The sequence below is a fragment of the Erythrolamprus reginae genome, chromosome 5 (genome assembly GCF_031021105.1).
Source record: "Erythrolamprus reginae isolate rEryReg1 chromosome 5, rEryReg1.hap1, whole genome shotgun sequence".
Classification (NCBI taxonomy): domain Eukaryota; kingdom Metazoa; phylum Chordata; class Lepidosauria; order Squamata; family Dipsadidae; genus Erythrolamprus; species Erythrolamprus reginae.
This window is the reverse complement of record NC_091954.1, coordinates 70,570,569-70,593,912: the sequence shown is the minus strand read 5'-3', so window position 1 is coordinate 70,593,912 and position 23,344 is coordinate 70,570,569. Positions and strand designations below refer to the sequence as shown.

The window sequence follows — 23,344 nt, the reverse complement described above, 5'->3', positions numbered from 1 at the left end:
TTCATACTCCCACTGCCATGATAGCCTCAGCTGCGGCCGCAGTGAGCTCAAAGCTGTCACTGCCCCACCAAAGTTTTCCTATAAGCATCAATTGAACATTTGATTGATGTAGATCCTAATTTTAAACAGAACTGCTTTGTTTACAATTAATGTAGACTCCTGTTTATTTGTAATTACAATGGTGAGACAGATTTACTTTCGAGCAGAAATAGGTATTTCCAAAACTATTTGATGTCCTCTACTTGGTAAGGAAAAGTCAGAGATGTTCAAAATAGAATAGGCTTTATAATTTAAGTTTCTACCAAAAAAATGGAGAAATATCTACATCCAATGTACTGGTTCTACACAAATTTGTATAATTAGTCATCATTTCTTCTAGAAAACATTTAAGAATTCTTTACACAGTAGCTTAATTTACTTTTCTTTAACTATGTAACTAAAATGTGGATTGTAGGTACAAAATATTGTTTTGATTTTGTGACTCTTTACTACTTGCAAAAAATGAAGAAATATGCCTGTTTTGCATACTCCTAATAAGCATGGTGGTCTTGTTCATTGGGTTTTGAATAAGTCAGTTGGCTTACTATACAGCTGACTCTAAATATTTAATTTTTTTTTATCAAGGCTAGATTTCTAACTTAATATCTGACCTGAATCCCATTTATCTTTTAATGGCTCAACATCTATGTTGTGAGCCGCCCCGAGTCTTCGGAGAGGGGCGGCATACAAATCTAAGTAATAAATAAATAAATATGTATATGATTTTCCTAAACTACAATTGTTTATACAGTTTATAATAAATCCTATCATATATATCAAGTTAGTGATCTGCCTTGTTTTTATGCCAAATCATGATGGATTGCCACATCATTTTAAGGCAAATCATACGGTGATGTGTAAAACCAACTTTTGATCAATAAAGTTCAATAGTCTCAGAATCAGAATACTGGATAATAAACATTCTCAACTGAGGACATTTTATTGTAAAATAAGTGTAAAACAGATACAGTACTATAATGGAAAGAAACTGTACTTACACCTTCAAAGAAAATAGGGAAAATATGTAAAGTTTTTTTTAGGTTATCTCAATATTCAGACTAAAGTTAGGTATTCTTTCTTGATATTTCTGAAGCTATGTTAATCTAAACATTTTAAAAAATAATATTAAATGGTTTGGTTAAATTATGGCTTCAGAAACAACACATTCAAGACTTTAATTTAGAAACCCATTCAGACTCTTCAATGGTTTTCATTAGGGGTTAACTACCTTTTTTTTCTTATTCCATTGCATTTCAAAGGCAGAATGTTGGGATGTTTTTTTGAATAAATCAGAATTGATCACTAATTATCAGATCACAGAACCACATTCATGTCAGCGTTCCAATATGTTTTAGCTATATGTCCCTGTACCATATACAAATACTGTACCATATACAAATATCCCATTCTATGGACCAAGGAGTACTTAGGGAATCTATATATGAAACTCTTCTGCTCATTTTGGTTACTGAAAGGAAAGACATTTCTAAGAATCAACAAAAGTGATTTTCATTTACATATTTTTATAACATGCTAACTTAACTTGTGAGGCTTAAAAACTTTGTGTAAGTAGCTGCGATAGCTAGTTCTGCGGCAGTGCATATATCCATCACAGAAAATGTCCACTGAAATTTTAGGAGATGGTTCCTCTATGATATGTGAAAATGTGTATAGAAAAATCACACACTCTTGTTAATTTTTGGACAAATTGCATTCTGTATTCATACAAAAACAACTTAACTTTTCCTGACAACTGTACATATAGATACAAGTTCTTGACATGAATTGAGATCTGGATGTGCTCCATGTCTCACATCACTAAAAGGAAAAACAAAAACCCAGCTTTGTCTTCAGATATCAATTTAAGAAATACAAATATAACAAGGGATTGGGATGGTGTGGAAATGAAACAAAGGTTGTGATGGTATTATTAGCTGGCATTTAATGTTGGAAAAGACCTTCTGAGGAACTAATGAACAATCACTTATCTCCATCTAGAGTCCATGTTTGTAGGATTGCAGAATTATTTTTGCAATGATTCTGCAACAAGTGGAAAGACTGGGTTGTTCCCAGTCCTGACCTCTTCTATCGACCCCTTCCTCCACCTCTAGAACCTCCTCGCCTTGACTGGCTTGAGTTCATGTTACTTCCTCTTCCCCAATTACTCCCACTTCTTCCTCCTCTAGAAGGATTGCTTCCTGGAGGTCCTCCAAATTCTTCTCTATGATATCCATCATGATGCTCTCCATCCAAAGAACTGGATCTTCCAGACTTTGACATTCTCTGTGAAAGTCCTGATTTTCCACGTCCTAAAAGAAAAAAGGGTATACTGAAATTAGATCATGTTATTGCTGTTTCTTATAGAAAATATAAAGAAAGTCATTTCAATTTTTTACACTCTACTAGCTCAAAATCTTTGTGTGTGTTTTTGTATGAGAGAGCCAGAAACAGAGTGAACACAAACATTTTTTAAAAAGTTATTGATACAGTTGTGCTACTGTACTGGCTAATAAAGTTATTTAGAATTTATAGCTATAGAAGAAAGCTGTACTACATGCTTTGTCAGATCACAGTCTTTGGAAACTAAAGATATTGTACACTATTCAATGGTATCTTTCAAACCAACAACCAACAAGTGGGGTAGCATCACCTAATTGTCTTAGCCTTTCGTTTGAATGTTCCTGAACATTCTGTTTTCACCAATCCTTCCCAGTTATTGTTATTTCTAGCACAGTATAAAGAACCAAGGAGACTGCTACAAATACCTGTTTTTTTAGTATGCTGCAACAATGATGCTCCCCATTTTAATGCTACATTTACTTTCTAATAAACAGTATATATGGCAGTTAGCCTGGTAGTTTTAGAGTTTAAATTAACTTTTCCTGGTAATGTTATTTGTACCAGATAAATAGACATATTTTTGGCTTTACCAATTTTTAATATCTTGATTATGGATCAGTATCAAATCTATTATTTTGAGGGGAATGACTAGTATTATTATGCTCTCAGTCTCAAGTTTCTGAAATAATTAAATAACATTTACTACCATTTATTTAGATAAATTTAAATTGGGGTGAATTGTAGGAAGGCTATTGTTTTGCCATTGTAAATTTTTAAATATGGATTTAATTTTTAAAAAATTAAAAGAAAATCAGTGCCAGTAATAGTTTTTCACTGACATTTTTAAAGATTTATTTTATATTTTACTTATGTCCCTTTATAATTATTGTTTTTTTACAAATAAATAAGTGGTGAATATATTCAATATAACAACAACATAATAATAATAATAATAATAATAATAATAATAATAATAATTATTATTATTATTATTATTATTATTTATTAGATTTGTAAGCCACCTCTCTCTGAAAACTCGGGTGGCATATACCTTCTTCCTTCTTATTTTCACACAACAACATTGTAAGGGAGGTTGGATTGGGAGAGTGAGTGGTCCAAGGTTACCCAGCTGGTGTTCACGGCCTGGAGGGACTTAAATTCATGGTAAATTATTTTCTAATCTCGTGCTTTAATTACTAAATCAAACTATCTCTCATTCCCAGGATTTCTCAAATCTGAGCAACAACAAAGCTAGTGGAGGTGAGAGATCCCAGCTGAGCTATTCAAAATCTTAAAAGACGATGCAGCAAAAGTGCTACATCTTATTCATCTCTTGAAAAACCTATATGTGGGTCAAGAAGCAACAGTAAGATAAGAACTGGACCCAGAACCATTGATTGGTTCAAAATTGAGGAAGGAGTCTGACAAGGCTGTACACGGTCACCCTGCCTATTTGTAGGCAGAGGACATCATGAGAAAGGCGAGACTAGACAAATCAAAAGTTGGAATTAAGGTTGCTGGGAGAAATAACAACCTCAGATATGCAGATGATACCACTCTAATGTCAGAAAGTGAAGAGGAACTAAAGAGCTTCTTGATGCAGGTAAAAAAGGAGAGTGCAAAAGTTGCCTTGAAACTCAGCATACAAATCCAATAAATAAATAAACATTAAGAAAACTTAGATCATGGCATCCAGCCCTCTCAATTCCTGGCAAAAGAAGAGGAAGAAATGGAGGTAGTGACAGATTTAATTTTCCTGGGCTACAAGATCATTGCAGATGGAAACTGCAGCCAAGAAATTAAAAGATGGTTACTCCTGGGGAGGAAAGCTATGACAAATCTAGACAGCATACTAAAAAAGCAGAGATATCACCTTGCCAACAAAAGTGTATATGGTCAAGGCTATGGTTTTCCCAGTTGCAATGTATGGCTGGGAAAGTTGGATCATAATAAAGGCTGAGCACCAAAGAAGTGAGGCATTTAAACTATGGTGCTGGAAAAGACTCCTGTGAAGCCCTTGGACTGCAAGGCAATCAAACCGGTTAGTCCCAGTGTTTCCCGTAAGCTGCACGCGTGCGTGCCCCAAAATACCCCCCCGCGCACCCTTTTCCACGGGCACGCGCTCCCCAACCTCCTGCCAGCCTGCGGGGGGTGGGGAGGTGCCGGCAGTAGAAGGAAAGGGAACCGCAGCTGCCCCTGCCTCCCCATGGTGCCTCCGGCCCCCTCGCGCCCCTGGCCTCTCGGCCCTGCCCCCCGTCCGCCGGATCCACCCCCTCTCCTATTTATTTATTTATTTATTTATTTATTTATACATACATACATACATACATACATACATACATACATACATACTTCTATGCCGCCCAATCCCAAAGGGACTGCCGCTCAGACACTATACTTTACACTATACACCGAAAAAAAATTAGAGGGAACATTGGTTAGTCCTAGAGGAGATCAATCCTGACTGCTCTTTAGAAGGCCAGATCCTGAAGATGAAACTCAAATACTTTTGCCGCCTAATGAGAAGGAAGGACTCACTGGACAAGAGACTAATGCTGGGAAAGATTGAGGCCAAAAGAAGAACTGGGCAACAGAGAATGAATTGGCTGGACGGAGTTACAGAAGCAGTAGGCATGAGCTTAAATGGACTCCAGAGGACAGCAGAGAGCAGGAAGGCCTGGAGAACATTGTCCGTGGGGTTGTGATAGGCCGGACATGACTTCACAACTAACAACAACATATATACTCATGGATAAGTTGAGATTTTAGGTGCCAACTTATAGCCCCAAAATTGATTGGACTTCTGTGCACATGAGTCTAACCATGAGTATATATGGTAATGCCATTCTTTTTAAAAGTGCCCATATATTCCATATATATTTGCTAATGTCATCTCTAAAACTTTAACCAAAATATCATGAAAAATGCACAACCTTGTAAAAATGAAAACATAATGGGAAATTTGAGAATTTGTTTATTTGCTGATAGTGAAATTTCATGGCATTCTGGATAAAAATTTGAACGTTGGCTTTTCTGTGTATTGGCTTATATTTTAGTATATATGATACTACTCAATTTCTCAAAGTATTGTTATTTACCCTTTCCTCTCTCCTCTGTATGCCCAGCTTGCATTTCCATTTCTCTGTGGTCAGAGGTTCCTGGTCCATCGTGCCAAGGTCGTTTGCGGGGTGGTAGTGAAGCCATATCCATTCCTTGCAGTGAGGAGGAACGTTCTCGATTTGCAGGAGAATGTCCATCGTGAGAAGGATGATCTTGGCGGGCACCTGATCATGACAAAAGAGAATGAGATAAGAAACTTAGTCCAAGCAAATAATTTCATAGAGGAATTCTTTTTCTGTAAACTTTTTGTTAAAAACCAAACAAAACACAGACAGTGAGTGTGACAGAGATGCATGCTTTAAATTGACCGAGATGCATTAAATTTCTTTTAATTAGATATCATCATTTACTATCACCCCTTAATTACACACACACACACACACACAGTTACTTGAAAAAGAATTTGCTCTAAAAATTTTATAATCTACGTTTAACAATGAAATTGGTTTATTACTTAATAATACATATATTAGTTGCGCCAAGAATTACATTTGCGCAGAAATGGAAAGATAAGGAAATACCAAAGGATGTAGAAGTTTATTAAAAAATTATGGTATGTGCAGTATTAGACATGATGACAAAACGCTTGAATAATCAAGTAGAAACAGAATATTATAAAATATGGAACAAATTATATGAATGGTGGAATTTTAAAAATAACATTAAAAGTTAAAGTAACAAGAATTTAGAACTTTAGAACTAGAAATTTTATAAGTTAGAGTTTAATAATTTAAAAATGTTTATAGTAGAATAAACTTAGATATGCTATTCATTATATTATATTTTTTGAATAAGTATTTTACAGACAAAGTAATTAAATTAACATATAGAGTTAAATTTAATAAATACCTAATAGAAAAGTATGCTATTTTTGTATTGATCTGATTATAGTTAGGTTTTTATTTTTTGTAGTAGTTAGACTTCTAAGATAAGCGGAGCAACGGCAGCTCCTTGAATGTTTAATGTTGTATGTCTTTGTTTGTCCTTTTAAAAAAATTCAAAAAAAATATTTCAAAAAAAAGAAAAGAAAAAGAATTTGCTCTCTTTAACCTTTTATGAATGTTGGTATACAATGTCGTCTGGCGGGACCCAGGGGAAGAGCCTTCTCTGTGGCGGCCCCGACCCTCTGGAACCAGCTCCCCCCAGAGATTAGGATTGCCCCCACCCTCCTTGCCTTTTGCAAACTCCTTAAAACCCACCTCTGCCGTCAGGTATGGGGGAATTGAGACATTTCCTCCCCCAGGCCTATATAGTTTTATGTATGGTATGCTTGTGTTGTATGTTCTTTTAAATAATGGGTTTTTTAGATTTTAAATATTAGATTTATTCTCTGTACAGTGGAACCCCGACATAAGAGCTGCTCTACTTAAGAGCAACTCGAGATAAGAGCTGGGAGGGGAGAGATATTTTTGTTCTACTTACAAGCCCAAATTCGAGATACAAGCGCCAAGGAGCTGTCTCCTGAAGCCAAACGCTAACTTCCGCGTTCGGCTTCAGGAGACAGCTGCGAAGCGGCGCGCGTGTTTTAAAAGGTTGCAGCCGGCCTGGAGGGCTCGGGGGGGTGCTTGCAGCTTTCTTTCTTGCTCTTTTTCTTTCTCTCTTTTACCTTCCCTTCCTCTATTTCTTCTTTTCTTTCTCCTTCCCACCTTCTTCCCTCCCTCCCTCCCTTCACTCATTCCTCTCTTACTCTCCCCTTTCATAAGTTTCCTTGCTTCCTTCCTCTGTTCCTGTCCCTTCCCCCTTCCTTTCTTTCTTTCTTTCTCTTTTTCTTTCTCTCTTTTACCTTCCCTTCCTCTATTTCTTCTTTTCTTTCTCCTTCCCACCTTCTTCCCTCCCTCCCTCCCTTCACTCATTCCTCTCTTACTCTCCCCTTTCATAAGTTTCCTTGCTTCCTTCCTCTGTTCCTGTCCCTTCTCTCTTTCCTTCCTTCCTTCCCACCCTCCGTCCATTCATTCACCCATTCCTCTCTTGATCGCTTAAAGCCGGTCCCTGGTGCAAAAAGGGTTGGGGACCTCTGTCCTACAGGATTGGGTGGCAGAGAAGTTGAACATATGTAAATTTAAAAGTTTAAGAAAGTTTACAAGTTAAGTGAAAGAAACTTCATTATTCATTTATATGTACATGTACATTTCTTCATTAAAAACATGTCTTTCTGCATAATTTAGACTAACTTTGTGAGTTTTTTGAGGGCTGGAACCAATTAAAATTATTTACATTAATTCCTATGGGGAAAAGTCGTTCGAGATAAGAGCTGCTCGACTTAAGAGGCCAGGTCCGGAACGAATTAAACTCGTATCTCGAGGTACCACTGTATATTGTTTTATTACTGTTGTGAGCCGCCCCGAGTTTGCGGAGATGGGCGGCATACAAATCTAATTAATTAACTAACTAACTAACTAACTAACTAACTAACTAACTAACTAACTAACTAACAAATAAACAAACAAACACTTCTGCCAATGTCGTCAGAAGTTCTGAATGGTCCCTGTCAGAGCCTGAGTCTGAATACGAGACAGAGCTAGGGCCAGTGAAGGGCTACCAAAAATTTTACTACCAGACTCTGGGCATGGCTTATGCAGGATGCCCTGCATTTTCTTTCAACTTTCAGTGCAAATTGGGTGCTCTGGAGTAGAACTCCATTTTCGCTACCCCACTGCGTTTCCCCCCCCCCCCAATCCGGGCAGCAGCCCATCCCTGGCTAGGGCCAATGGAGGAACAACTGGGGGAGAGGGATGAGGCAGTGGCAGGTCCCTGGGAAGGATTGCCAGCAAGGGAGAGAGGGCACAGGAGAACCAGAAGAGGGGAGAGGACAGGGCAGGAAGTGGAGCAGAGGAGCTCCAACAATGAGCAACTCCCCCCCCCCAATCCCAGAGCACAAAGAATGGAGAGGAGGCGGGATCAGTGCAGGGCAACCTGACAAACTCAGGAAGAGGGCGCCTGCCACTCTTCACAAGGCTCAGGAAATAAGATTCAAATTTATTTATTTATTTATTTATTAGTTAGTTAGTTAGTTAGTTAGTTAGTTAGTTAGTTAGTTAGTTAGTTAGTTAATTAATTAATTAATTAATTAATTAATTAATTAGATTTGTATGCCGCCCCTCTCTGTAGACTCGGGGCAGCTCAGAATAATATATTGTTGGGAGGGGTGTTCGTTGGTTACTTTGTTACAGCTTCACATGCTGTTACTGATGTCTGGATACTTGGCTGTATTTTGTCTTGTTTGCCTGACTACATATGAGTTACATTCCAGGTGGTAGTGCAGTCCCAGGGAACTCTTCCTGCGACAAGGACTCTCTGAAACCAAACTCCTTGACCTATGGCAGCTTTGAGAACTGTGCTGCTCTTCTGGATTAATAGTAGCCGGGACCTATTGGAAGTGCGTGTTTAGAGGTTAGATCCTGGACTTGCAGGAAATGGTGGTACTTTGGGGGCAAAGTTGGAACAATAAAGGAGAGTTAAGCCTTCGTTCTGGTTGTGTTGTTTCCATGCCTAACCCCAGGTCATCACAAATTATGGTTTCTCTTCAGATCGTATAAATCTTTCGCCTTTTACAAATTATGTGGGTCATTCAGAAAAGTAAGGGGAGTCTTAACATTAGCATCAAGGCTTGATCCTTGTTTAACTATAATTACTACAACTCAATACTTTTTATAATTGGTGACTGGTCTTACAGAATGTTATAAAGGAAACAATAAAGTAAAACATTAAATTAAATTTCTTGTCTTTATGGTTCCACATACAGGGAGGTCAAAAAGGATAGAATAAATATATATTGTTTAACTTTTTAAAAGTAAGCTGAAGTGACGGATAGCTCTTTACAGAAAACTGAAGCAGAACTTGAAGGTGCATGGCAGAAGCTTTCGATAAGTGAAAAGAGCATAGCATTGTTTTTCAAATCAAATACTTTAAGAATGCTAATTTTTAAGTGATATATGAATGCAGCATTACTTCCAAGCAAGTGGAAAATAGAGCATGAACACTAGTATTCAGTGGTGCTCAAGTGTAGCACGCATTTAAAATCTTCACCTGATTCTCGATTTCCCTCTATTCGGCCTTCAAAATGAGGGAATTCATCTGGAGTGGGAAGGAGACCTTTTCGTCCTCCTACATTTAAGAAAAACAGTTATGGGATATTAAAAAGAGGCATAGAATAATGTGGACCATATTATATGTTATTTTCAATTGAACATGAACTATACCTCTTGGGGTCCCCCGACCTCTTCCCCGAGCACTGTGATCTCTTCCCCTTGCATTTTCCTCTGATGAATCAAAATTTTCTTCTGGCGTAAAATCATCAGATCCAGAAAAACTATCTCTTCCTCTTGCTCCTCGGCCTTCATGCCTTGAGGGTGTACCTCTCCTAAAGCTTCAGCAAACGAAGTAGAAATACTGTGTTATGAAGAAGTCCATGGTATCAAAATTAAGTTGAAATTTTAAGATCTTTTAAAAACTTTGAAACACTGCAATTGTTACACAAAATGGCATTATTAAACTGGAAAGGCTTCTCAGCCTTTTGGCTAAAATCAAATGTAGATATTAGATTAGATTAGATTTATTGGATTTATATGCCGCCCCTCTCCGCAGACTCAGGGTGGCTCACAACAATGGTAAAAACAGTACATAGTGACACATCCAATACCCACCAATCCAAATACAATTTTAAGTTAAGAAATTCATAAAACAACCCCAATATATATAAAAAACAAGCACACAATCAATCAAACACAAAAACAACATGGGCAAGGGGGAGATGTTTCAGTTCCCCCATGCCTGACGACAGAGGTGGGTTTTAAGAAGTTTACGAAAGGCAAAGAGGGTGGGGGCAATCCTAATCTCAGGGGAGAGCTGGTTCCAGAGGGTCGGAGCCACCACAGAGAACGCTCTTCCCCTGGGTCCCGCCAGACGACATTGTTTAGTCGACAGGACCCGAAGAAGGCCGACTCTGTGGGACCTAACCGGTCACTGGGATTCGGGCGGCATTAACAACTATTTACAGAAATCGGAACTTTTGTTAAAGTCACAAAGTGACCTCGCAACAACAAATGTGTTCGATCATATGAGTTCCAATCAATTAACTAGTCAAATATGAATGTGATATAAAACTCATGAAATACTGATGAGTTTGAAAACTATGGAATAAATCTATTCATAGTGGAAAGGGACAAACGTATCTTTCACATTCTTTTAAACCTCATTTGTGTACCACATTTCCAATTAGGAAAAAAGAGTTCTGTATCATGACCAGTTAATAAAAAGGCAAATTACACGTAAGAATTATAGAATTATCTGTTGACAAATAATGGCAACTGAACTGCAAACCAGATTCAAAATTAGCAAAGAACCAGTGGTTCTCTACCTTTCTAATGCTGGGACAACTTAATAAAGTTCTTCATGTTGTGGCGACCCCCAACCATAAGTGTAGTGCCAATTTTCTCAACAGAGGTTTAAGCTGACTGGCAGGAAGGTTAGAGGAACCCTCACTGTAAATGCCTGCTTGGTCGGGTTGTAAAAATATGTTCCAAAGTGCCAGAATACAAGCTTTAGTTTGTTTATTAATTAATTTATTTGATTTTTTTAAAAAATGCTGCCCTTCTCCTTAGACTAAGGGTGGCTTACAACATGCTAGCAATAGCACTTTTAACAGAGCTAGCATATTTCCCCCACAATCCAGGTCCTCATTTTATTCACCTCGGAAGGATGGAAAGTTGAGTCAACTTTGAGCCGGTGATGAGATTTGAACCGCTGACCTGCAGATCTACAGTCAGCTTTAGTGGCCTGCAGTACTGCACTCTACCCGCTGCGCCACCTTGGCTCTTCCTAACACCATGGGAAAGTTGTCTTTTCCCATGGTCTTTGGCGATCCCTGTGAAATGGTTGTTCGACCCCCAAAGGGGTCCCGATCCCCAGGTTGAGAACCACTGATATAAACCATACCTTGTTGTCTAAGTCAATTAAAATTGTTGTATGTAGAGAGAAGTGAATTTTTGAATATTCAGCCTCGTTAGAGTCAAGTGAATGGAAAATTAAAATGAAAAAGTAGCTGTAGGCCACAGGTTCCTTGTTGTATAGCTTGGAACCTCAGAACATGATTTCTATGCACATGTGAACCAAACAGAAGAAATTGTGTGGTTTCCAAAGCATTTGGAAAAATGAAGTACAGTTCAAACATAAATGTACTCAGAACACTGTGTAAGATCTTATTTGTTTGTTTGTTTGTTTTTTAGTTCGTTCGTTCGTTCGTTCGTTCGTTCGTTCGTTCGTTCATTCATTCATTCATTCATTCATTCGACTTCTATGCCGCCCAATCCCTAAGGACTCAGGGCAGCTTACAAAATAAAGGGAGGCCACAACATCAAACAGAACAGCTATTAACACAAACACCATTTACTTCTGAATCTGCCTTCCTTAATTTGTTCCTTTATGACTAAAAGAAATTGAATGAATGAATGTTTGGGGGGGAAATTAAGCATCAAATATCTTGATTTCCATAAGAATAGGAACAAGATAATGCAATTATTTCTGTTTTTCTAAATGTTTCTATCATTTCTGCAACGGTGTAAACATGAAGCAGTGCAACAGAGCAATAATGTAAAAGTTGCTATTTTATCTGGAAGAATATTTTATTTTAAACTAAACTCAATTAACAGTATTATCTAACTTAATTGGTATTCCACTTTTTATATCAAACAATTAAAGCTGTTTCAGAGAGGGACTATGGGAAAAAAAGTATAAAGGAATCTTAAAGCTTCAGTCATTCATCATCATCTGTAAACAAATGTTTCTCTTTTGGTATTCAGATTTTAATAAAATATAGCTCAATATTAACAAGAGTGGAGTTTATACTTAAGTAAATGTTGGTGAGCTCATTTTTCCAACATTCTGAAGATAGGATTGTTTATAATAATGCTGAATTATTGGTAATAATGTTGAATTATTGGTAATAATGTTGAATTATTGGTAATTATTTTTATTTATGTATCTATAAATTTGTACCTCACAATCAAGAAGGTATTTCAGGGAAGCATTCTTTCAAAATGATTAAGTTTAAATTTATATATGCCATTAACAATGTAGTTTGAAGGCAAAAATCTTCAACCTGATGCTAGTTTAACTAGACCTTTTTTCACTATGAACTCTACAAAATTCAGCTGGTACAACTTCATCAGCAGAGAAAGGGAGGAATGTCACAGATTAAATAATTAAAGGTCTGATTGATAGACCTCTAACTTTAAGTTAAAACAGTTCTTTGCATTCTAACTAAAGGGACTGATCTGTATTCCTAATAAATCTGTTTCCCAATTCCTTTATTTGGTATCTACAGAGATAAGTACTAAGATGTAAGTAAGTGTTGTAGAAAACCATTTTTATAATTTTTTTTTAGTAATGACCTGATACACATCCATAGGAATTTTAATATGTACAAATACTTAACTTATTTATTATAGAATTGAATACTTCTCTTTAAATATGAAACAAGAAAAAATATTTTACTTAATTTACAATTAATAAAAGTATTAGAATTCTTACTTTTCGTCTCTTCTTCCTCGATATCGTGTTTCCTCTGAATCATGAGAGAATCGCTCATCTGAAGTTCTCCGTCCATCCCATGACCCAGGAGGTCCACGGTTTGGACCCCTACTATCTCCTTCATTGAATTCCCTGTGTTCAGGAACGAAAGGAGGGCCTGGACCGCTTCTTCTCCATTTCTCTTCTTGAGGTGGAGCTCCTCTTCCCTCAAATTCACGTAAACGGTGCCCAAATCGCTTGTCTGAATGAAAGTCTTCACGGAATTCATCTGTTCGATCAAAGTCATCATGGAAATCTGAATGAGGTGCCCTTCTGTCTTGCATAGCCCTATTGTCTCTACTACCATCATTCCATTCTTGACCACCTCGGAAGGGACCTCTTTCAGTCCCATGATCTGGGCCACCACTATTCTGGTCATGTCTCCTTTCTGAGAGTGGACCAACTTGATGGTTTGGTGGACCACGTGAATCACCTGAAAAATAAATGAACAATAACTGAAACATTTAAAACATTTTTCCAGTCCAATAAATATATACGTTTGCAGTTTAATGGAAAAAAACCACAACCCTCTCAACTCTTAAAAGGCAAGTATAATAGGCTATCAGAGTAACTTTGAGAAAGGAGGAAGAGCTGCACTGTAGATAATGGTCTGATAAATAAAATCTGAGTTCACATCAGAAATGTAATTTGAGAAAGTATCTCAGAATTAGGAATGGTTTTCTTTAAGCATGTCCCATAGCATATTCATTTACTTCATTCATTGGTTACCTTATTATCCTGTCATAATTTATTACCGTACGTCTTCTAACTGAGATATCATAATAAAAGTTTGTTATCAGTGGCTTTCCCAGAAGTCAATTTTATTTATAACCCTTCTGTTCAATTATTGATCAGAGCTAGTTAGTTGAAACATTTAGTTAAGTCTTTGGATCTTTAGATTTGTTACACTTCTGGTCACAATTAGATATTGTATATGTTAGAATTTATTATTATTATTATTATTATTATTATTATTATTATTATTATTATTTTTATTGGATTTGTATGCCGCCCCTCTCTGGAGACTCGGGGCGGCTAACAGCAATAATAAGACAGCGTATAACAATAATCCAATACTAAAAACAATTAAAAACCCATTATAATAAAAAACCAAACATACATACAAACATACCATGCATAAAATTGTAAAGGCCTAGGGGGAAAGGGTATCTCAATTCCCCCATGCCTGGTGGCAGAGGTGGGTTTTAAGTAGCTTACGAAAGGCAAGGAGGGTGGGGGCAATTCTAATCTCTGGGGGGAGTTGGTTCCAGAGGGCCGGGGCCGCCACAGAGAAGGCTCTTCCCCTGGGTCCCGCCAAGCGGCATTGTTTAGTTGACGGGACCCGGAGAAGAACCACTCTGTGGGACCTAACTGGTCACTGGGATTCGTGCAGCAGAAGGCGGTCCCTGAGATAATCTGGTCCTTGAATATTTCCTTGTATACACAGAAAAAGCACCAATATATTTCATGGTTTTGAAGATTGTATGTCTAGGTCATTTATTTCCTCCTACTAGAAGACTTTAGAAATGATTCTGATCAAACAATGCATTTCATTACCTTTACTAGAAACAGGTCCTTGGTTATGTGGGGGGTGACGACCTGGGCCCCCATGCTGTCCCAGTCCTGGTATCAATGGTGGAGGACCGGGATTCTGTCCTTCCTGTAAGTTTAATTTAAGTGAGGTGAAATGAAACAAAAAAAATGTAACTTATATATACATTACTATTTTATATGGGCACCATAAAAACTGCCACCTAACTCTATATGGGTTTATTTAAATAACGTCAGAAAATAGTCACATTAAAGTGAAATTATTCTTCTTGTTCTTGAATAGTGAAACAAGGTGATATTCTTTTTCAAGCAGAACATCTTCTTGGAGCTGGCCTGTACAACAAGTACACCAGCACTTTTTGAAAAAGTCAATAAATTAACACACACACACACACACTTACAAAGTTCACTGCCAAGTACCACCAATAGGTATCACAGTTATTACCAGCTCCACTGATCGGTGTGCTAAGTATTTTTTGTAGCCTGTGATGGTTTTAAATTTACTTATTTGTCTCCCTTTTCCCTCCACAAGTTGTACAGGCCTGTAATTAAGTGGGAGACTTGGAAAAGAGTAAGATGAAGAAATCCTAAAATTTATTTTATAAATTTAACTTAATATCAGAGAAGTCCATGAGACTTAAGTTCAAAAGTACAGGTAGTCCTCGACTTCTGACCACAATTGAGCCCAAAATTTCTACTGCTAAGCAAGACGGTTGTTAAGTGAATTTTGCCCCATGTTACAATCTTTCTTGCCAGTTAAGTTAACAACATGGTTCTTAAGTGAATCTGGCTTGATCATGTGACCCTGGGACAAAACAACCGTCCTAAAGGAAGGTAGATAGGAGGCATGGTGAGAGTAGGTGGGGAGTGAGACAGAGAAAAATGAATACAGACTGATAATCGATTAATAAGATAGGGGTGTTGGGATAAATATAAAGATTATTCAAGAAATACACTGCTCAAAAAAATAAAGGGAACACTTAAACCAGTGTTTTTCAACCAGTGTGCCGTGGCACACTAGTGTGCCGCGAGACATGGTCAGGTGTGCCGCGAAGCTCAGAGAGAGAAAGAAAGAGAGAGAAAGAAAGAAAGAGCAAGAGAGAGAGAAAGCAAGCAAGAGAGAGAGAGAAAGAAAACAAGAGAGAAAGCAAGCAAGAGAAAGCAAGCAAGAGAGAGAGAAAGAGAACAAGAGAGAGAAAGAAAGAGAGAAAGAGAGGGAGGGAAGGTGGGAGAGAGAAAGAGAGCAAAAAAGAGGAAAGAAGGAAGAGAGAAAGAAAGAGGGATGGAGAGAGAAAAAAAAGAGGGAGAGAAAGAGGGAGAGAAAAATAGAGCGAAAGGGAGGAAGAGAGAGAATTTTTTTGTCTAAACTTTTTTTAGCCGCCCCCCCTCAATGTGCCCCAGGGTTTTGTAAATGTAAAAAATGTGCCGCGGCTCAAAAAAGGTTGAAAATCACTGACTTAAACAACACAATGTAACTTCAAGTAAATCAAACTTCTGTGAAATCAAACTGTCCACTTAGGAAGCAACACTGATTGACAATCCATTTCACATGCTGTTGTGCACATTCAACTTTCTACAGAACAAAGTATTCAATGAGAATTTCATTCATTAAGAACTAGGATGTGTTCTTTGAGTGTTCCCTTTATTTTTTTGAGCAGTATACTGTATATAACTATGCAATCATGTATGTTTTTTATATATATGCAAGGTATATGCATTGATATTTGTATGAATATGAAATGGAAAATAAAATAAAAAACTTAAATAAAAATAAATGTGAGCCAGTCGCCAAGTGTCTTAATTTTGAACATGTCACCCTGGAGATGCTGAATGATCGTAAGTGTAAAAAATGGTCAAGTCACTTTTCTTCAGTGCTGTTGTAACTTTGAGCAGTCACTAAATGAACTGTAGTAAGTTGAGGACTACCTGTAATGTTAGAAAGTATTTACTTCACAGAAAGAATAGTGGAAGCTTGGAACCAACTAGGTACTGGACCAATCATCAATAACTGAGTCTAAACACGCTTGGGATCAACAGATGTCCACCATTCAATAAAAATTAAAAATAATAAAATAAGAATCAATCGATCAACCAATCAATAAATACATAAATAACCAAAGAAAACCCAAATAAATTCAAAGGGTAGACTCAATGGACCACTAGGTCTTTTTCTGACATCAGTTTTCTATATTTCATTGTTTTTATACTGTGTACAACACAAGGTACCAAAATGCCAGGTCCTATATCATTTTCAATGCTTTTAACGTACTGCTTTACAAACCACATGCAAATATAAGATAGTCCTTGTTCAGCTACCACTTGTTCAGTGACCCTCTGAAGTTACAACTGTGCTGAACAAGGGCACTTACAGCTGTTCCTTGCAACTGCAGCCAACACAGTGTCCTGTGGTTGCACTTTGGGCACTTGGCAACTGGTTTGCAATTACAATGTTTGCAGCGTCTCATGGTCACATGATTGACATTTATTTCACTGCCAGCCTCTAATAAGCCAAGTTAAAGGGGAAGTCATCAGAAAGTAACAAAGGATGTCTCATTTGACCGTGCTGCAACCAGGCTGGATTCAATTAATGATGGCAAATGGAACTGCAGCAACTGCTATCATGTGACATTGCACTTTACAATCGCATCGCTTAGCAACCAATGAGCATCATTAAGTGAGGACTACCTGTATTGAAGAAATTTAAAAATGTATTAATGATTCACCCGGACACAGATAAATTAAACAATTGCTACCGAAATATTAGAAAACTCTTGAAGAACAGGGATCTGGACTTCCTGACCTTTGGATGCTCAACTCTCTTTCATAATGCTTAGAAAAACAAATTGTATTGTCATGGTCAGTTAGATAAAATATTATTTGGAGTTCCCTTAGCAACGTGCTTTTACATAGCCCTGAATAGAATGTTTACAATTCAATGATAAAAATCCATATTTTGAGATGAAACCTAAGCTGTGTCTCTTAATTTCCAGTTAACTTTGCTAGTACTGAAGTTACAACAGTATTAATACACTGTTTCTTACTGGACCTGGTGACCCAAGTACTGCTTTTTTTAGATAACTGTTACTTTATAACATAAGTTTATTATATACTTTGAATTGATATAATTTTCTTCCTGACAAATTATGAAAAGAAAAACTACCTCTCCCAGGCATACCTGGCTAAATGAGGTTCGAGGACCATCACCAAGTAAAGGAGTTTTCTGTTGCTGGAAAGGTGGAGGACCCTGGGAAGGATGGGGCCCCCTTGGAGGATTCTGTTGTCCTTGAGGCCCAGGTGGTCCTTGCATATTTCCTTGAGGTGCTACCATACTAGCTTGTGGAGGTCCTTGTTGTCCTTGTGTACCTGGTGGTCCACGCAATTCCTGTGGAGGTCCCATCATTGAACTCTGAGGTGGAGGACCTCTGAGCTCCTGGGGGCCGTGCCCCAACAAACCATGGGGTCCTCTAATTTCTTGTGGTGGATGACTCATCATCATCCCCTGGGGACCAGGTCCTTGGGTCTCTCGTCCTGGAGGTCCTTGCATGCCTCTTGGATTAAGTCCCATCAAAGGTCCTTGGGACACAGGACCCTGCATCCCTTGAGCTCCCTGTACTCCATGGGGCCCTTGTATCCCCCTTGGGCCAGGTGGTCCCTGCACACCAGGTGGCCCCTGAGGACCTAAGTGGCCTGGTGGTGCAGGTGGAACTTGTTGACCTAAGTGACCTTGAGGCCCAGGCGGTCCTTGTGGGCCTAAGTGACCCTGAGGTCCAGTAGTACCTGGTGGACCTGGAGGGCCCATGGGCCCATGAGGACCAGGATGTCTCTGCATTCCTTGATGTCCATGAAGTTCTTGAGGTCTTGGAAGTCCTTGTGGTGGTCCTTGAGGACCAACAAACCCTTGTGGCCCACCACCCCCTTGGTGTAAAGAAAGACCTGGAGGTCCCATTTGTCCTTGAGGTCCTGGAGGCCTGAACTGTCCCTGTGGCCCTGGTGGTCCAATCTGAGGCATATTCATTGGCATCTGCTGAGGTGGGTGGCCTTGCTGAAATCCTTGTGGCACCTGAGACATTGGACCTTGTCCTGGGAAATGCTGGGGTCCATGAACAGGTCCTCCTGGAGGAGGTGGCTGTTGACTCTGTTCTGCTTGCTTCTGTGCAAGTCTCTCAATCTTCAGTTGCTGTGAAAAAAAAGCAACGTATGCCTAAAATTGTTATGAACAAATGGAAACCAATATTTCTATTTGTAGTTTTTATTTTTAATTTTTGGTTCAACTGGAACAAATTAAAAAACATCTTACTGGTAAGAGACTGCAATATGTGACTGAACATCACAATATTATAGCATCACAAAAAGGAGTTACCGGGAGCAGTACTCATTTACGGTATACACACAATAAATGAGCACTATCCATATATTAAGTATTAATGGCTTAATATTCTATTTTTCTTCCAAAGGCTTTAGTATATATTTCTGGACACTTTCTCATCCAATCAATTCAAAATAATAGTGACCCTCCTCCCCCTCTCACAATTCCCTGGCTGACTGTGATGGGTCCAGGAGTGTGCAAATGCGTGGGGAGACCCTCAAGTAAACGCCAAAGGGCAGCAAAGGCATGCTCAGAGGGCGGGCGGCTGCTCACTTAAGGAGGATCTTTGGATGCGGCTCCTCTCTTACACTAAGGATCTGGCCATTGCCTTGCTGTATCCCTTCCCATCCCATCCCCACCTCCCACCTCCGCAGCCCTTTAGCCAAGTGTGGTGGGTGTAAGTGGCAGGAAGCAAAGGCTGCCTTTGCTCTGGCAACCCTCCTCCCCCTCCTTCTTCTCTCATATGAGTTGTGGGGGGCATGGCAAGGCGATGGCCAGATCCTTAGGGCAGGAAAGAAAAGGCCCTGAAGCTGCCTTCACGTCAAATTTGCGTGTAAGACAGCCTTCGCTTCCTGCCACTTCAGGCTGGAGGTCACGCCCTCCCCGCTCATCCGAAGAGCTGCCGAGGGGTGAAACGGGAAAGGACACGGCAAGGCAATAACAGTATCCTTAGGGCAGAAGAGAAGCCATATCCAAAGACCCTCCTTAAGCGAGCAGACACCCGCAACCCACATGTGCCTTTAGGAAGATTTCCCTATGCGGGCCATAGCCAGCCAGGAAGTTGCAAGAAAGGTAGGAGTGTCGCCCAAAGAGAAGCGGGGTGGTGATTATTCCTAAGCATACAGAGAAGAAGAAAGAGAGATGGGAGAAAGAGAGATGAGGGAGAGAGAGAGAGTTGGGTGGGGAGGAAGGGAGAGAGAGAGAGAAAGAGAGAGAAAGATGGGGAGAGGAAAAGAGAGAAACAATGATAAGGAGACATGCAGGGACAGAAACAGAGAGGGAAAAGAGATACCTTTTTCTCATAGAAAAGAAAACAGAACCACAAAACCTAGGTAGGCGTAGCTGGGGAGGGGGGGGCAGTCACATGACTTAGTGGGAGTGATGTTGAGTTGGCCACGTTCATCCAGGTTTTATGACTTTGGGTGTTTTGTTTTCTCTGGGAAACAAGTCCAAATGGATCTTTGTATTTTTAAGGTTGCTGATCCGTCCTAGCAGCATCCTTACTGCTGTTTTCCCATTTCTTTAATGTGATACAGATATTTTGAAGAATGCTAGAGAATAATTTCACTTTATTTTCCATACCTCTAGAAGCTGTGGATTAGTGTACTGAAGTGCTGCCATTTCTTGCTCTATCTCTGCTTGTGTCTTCTTTTTTTCCTCTAATTTAAGATCTTCTTTTCGATCATTCAGAGGCTCAGCGGGTGAAGGGATTGGAACCTTATTCTGCATCCAAGCCTAAACAGAATAATTAAAGCTTTGGGTATACTAATAGTGATATTATTTATTCTACTGAGATTAGTAAATTAGTTGTGTATTACTGAATGCTGAGTACAATTGTGAAAGACAATAAAATATTACACTCTTCTGGTGATATGGGTTTACGGATAGGGTTAGAGAGAAGTTAGAGAGAGAAAGATTAGTAAATCTTTACAAATCTTATCTTGCAATATTTACCTATTTTATTGTCTAGCAGCAAAGGCTGTACTTGCGACAGAAATTGTATTTGGGTCTCTAAAATTTGCACCATGCACCATGATGATGAATGAGGAAACAAAACGTTGGCAAAATTCAAATGATGTCAGCCTCAAGTTATAGGAAGAATGTGAATTCTTACAGTTTAAAATAATCATTTATCTCAAAAAGAGATTGACCAATCTCTTTTAAAATTGTAATTACAATTATAAGAGACAAAGAGCCCTAGGACTTGAGATAATGGGGTATAGATAAAGGCATTAGCCTTGGGTCAGGGAGACCCAGCTTCAGGTTCTGAGAGTTCTCTTGCCTTTGTGAAATTACAATGAAGCCCCCTCCATGTGATCTGGCTCATCTGTCAAGCGAAAGGGCAGGATGCAAATGCAATGATTAATCAAAAATACTTTGAGATTTATTAAATATCTATGAGTCATATATTTTGTGTGTTCTGAAAACTTTATACAATACAGTAGTACCCCTAGATACGAGCATAATTGGTTCCATAAGGGAGCTTGTATCTCGAGGCAACTCGTATTCTGGAACAAATAACTTTTTCCCCCTCCGAGATAACCAAAAGCAAGGATTCTAACCAAAAGCAAGGATTCTTGCGCCACCTAGTGGACGCTCGGCTCGTATCCCGAATTTCAGCTCGGGAGTAGAACAGAAATGTCTCTCCCCTCCTAGCTCGTATCTTGAAATACTTGCATGTAGAGCGGCTCGTATCTAGAGGTACTACTGTACTTTGGAATGCAAGCAAGATTTTTAAAAAATACATAATGTCAAGGTAAGGAGAAAGATGTTGAAATAAGTTTCAGAATTAAAATCCACTGAATTTTTTTGTCCATATAAGAACCGTAAAATTAAAGGCCTAATGACAATTGATCTAAATCAGTAATATTGCATATTAGGTACATATTCAATTTAGCTATGTCTTTTACATTATCAAGAGTTCATTCATTAGTACGCATCTGTCTTTGACATGCTAAAAGGTACTGGCATGAGAAATAATTATTAGCCACTAATGTGACCAAGCAGTAAACTCATTTCAATCAAAATATTTAAGGCATACTAACCTGTTGAAACTGGGCAGGGATTGGCTTTGCATAGGGAACTTTTTTTTGTGGTACTTTCTTTTGGTCCTTTTGCATAACCTCTTCCATACCCCAGTCCAATCCTGGGATGGTCATTTCTATTTCACTTGTCTCATCTTTCCCTTCAAAAATAGATTGAAACAGACAATTCTGTAGTTTTATATTTCACATTTTTCTACCCAAATAAGATAGCAAAACAAAAAGAAATGATTTCCCCAGTTTCTATCATTGAGAAAAAAAATCATTTTGAGATATAATACAATGTCATCCATGTTTATTCAGCAGTAATATTCTTCCAAAACCGTATTCTTTCCACACAATATCTTTCTTACCCATCTGTTCTTGTTCCATGGCTAATTTCAATTGTTCAGGAATTCCCATCCCTGGAATCACTGCAAGGCTATTGGGCTCTAAGTCATCTGGAAAGAAAGAAAAAAACAATTTTCAAGTGAAGTGTTTGCCTTGGAATATGTTGAAATTATTTATTTCCTATAACATTAATATCTTCGGAGTCTTCGGAGAGGGGCGGCATACAAATCTAATAAATTATTATTATTATTATTATTATTATTATTATTATTATTATTATCAATTGAGAGAGAGGGAGAGAGAGAGGAGGGTAGAGGGAGGGGAAGGGAAGGAGACAGGGAAATAGAGGGGAGGGAGAGAGATTCCTTACTGAATGGACTAAGATAATAAGAATGGAATAAATCATGCATATTCCCTTCTGAATTTGAATTGGTGTTCAACCCTTATAAGTTTTACATATGCATGGATGCCATCTTTTCTTTGGGAGCTAAAGGTATCACATGGGTCTTCCTTCATCTTCTCACCACAACAACCCAGTAATGTTGTCTGGACTGAAAGTAAGTGGGACCAAATCACCCAGTGATTCCTCCATATCAAGTAGTGACTTGAATCTGAATATGTTTTTGTAATTCAAATCCAAATTCTACCTTAAAACACTATAATATGCTGTATAGACCAAAAATAACTACCATATTCTACTCCATCTTCTGACATTCCTGGAAGTAAGTTCAAGTTATATCGGTCTCTCATTTTATCTCCAGGTCGATTCCGGGTCCAGAATTTGCTGTCAAAATAGAACTACATGATAATATATTCTCTTTTGTCTATTATGAGAATTAAATCCACCCTCCTCCTCCTCCGTCAGGTATTTTCCTACTGGGGGGGGGAGGGTGTTAGCCATCAGATGAGTCATGGCTATCTTTCAGGGGAAAAGACAAGAAGCACACCAATTGGAATGGAACTAGTTTCTACATTTTTCTACTCTGCAACTTCAAATTATGATGATTTACGATATTGGATTGTCAGTTACTTGTTCACGGAGCAGATGGAAAATACCTATTTTGTAGGAGGAAGAGTAATTGTTTATTCAACTTTAAAAATTTGTTCACCACCCCATGTGTTTATCTTCTTAGATGATATTTATGCAATCTCATATAAAATGCATTTATTTAGATATCAAAATATACATTTATTAAAATATGTATATACCATATTTAGGTATGAATAATACCAGGGAAATAAAAACAGATGTTGATAGTCTGACCAAATT

The 23,344-nt window shown here is 38.4% G+C and overlaps 1 protein-coding gene across 3 annotated transcripts in view; it reads right to left on the bottom strand.

Annotated features, from left to right (window-relative positions):
* Positions 1 to 963: 963 nt before the first annotated feature.
* Positions 964 to 23,344, bottom strand: part of WDR33 (WD repeat domain 33) — a 95,784-nt gene continuing 73,403 nt past the window's right edge. For all 3 annotated transcript variants that reach the window (XM_070753064.1, XM_070753065.1, XM_070753066.1), the window contains exons 12-22: positions 22,764 to 22,858; positions 22,098 to 22,184; positions 21,748 to 21,887; positions 20,285 to 20,437; positions 17,792 to 18,793; positions 14,623 to 14,725; positions 13,027 to 13,498; positions 9,699 to 9,865; positions 9,526 to 9,603; positions 5,478 to 5,663; positions 964 to 2,348 (exon numbers count right to left, since the gene is read on the bottom strand). In XM_070753064.1, coding sequence (XP_070609165.1) covers positions 2,125 to 2,348; positions 5,478 to 5,663; positions 9,526 to 9,603; positions 9,699 to 9,865; positions 13,027 to 13,498; positions 14,623 to 14,725; positions 17,792 to 18,793; positions 20,285 to 20,437; positions 21,748 to 21,887; positions 22,098 to 22,184; positions 22,764 to 22,858 — 2,707 coding nt within the window. In that variant the 3' untranslated portion in view covers positions 964 to 2,124. The remainder of the gene's footprint in view (positions 2,349 to 5,477; positions 5,664 to 9,525; positions 9,604 to 9,698; positions 9,866 to 13,026; positions 13,499 to 14,622; positions 14,726 to 17,791; positions 18,794 to 20,284; positions 20,438 to 21,747; positions 21,888 to 22,097; positions 22,185 to 22,763; positions 22,859 to 23,344) is intronic.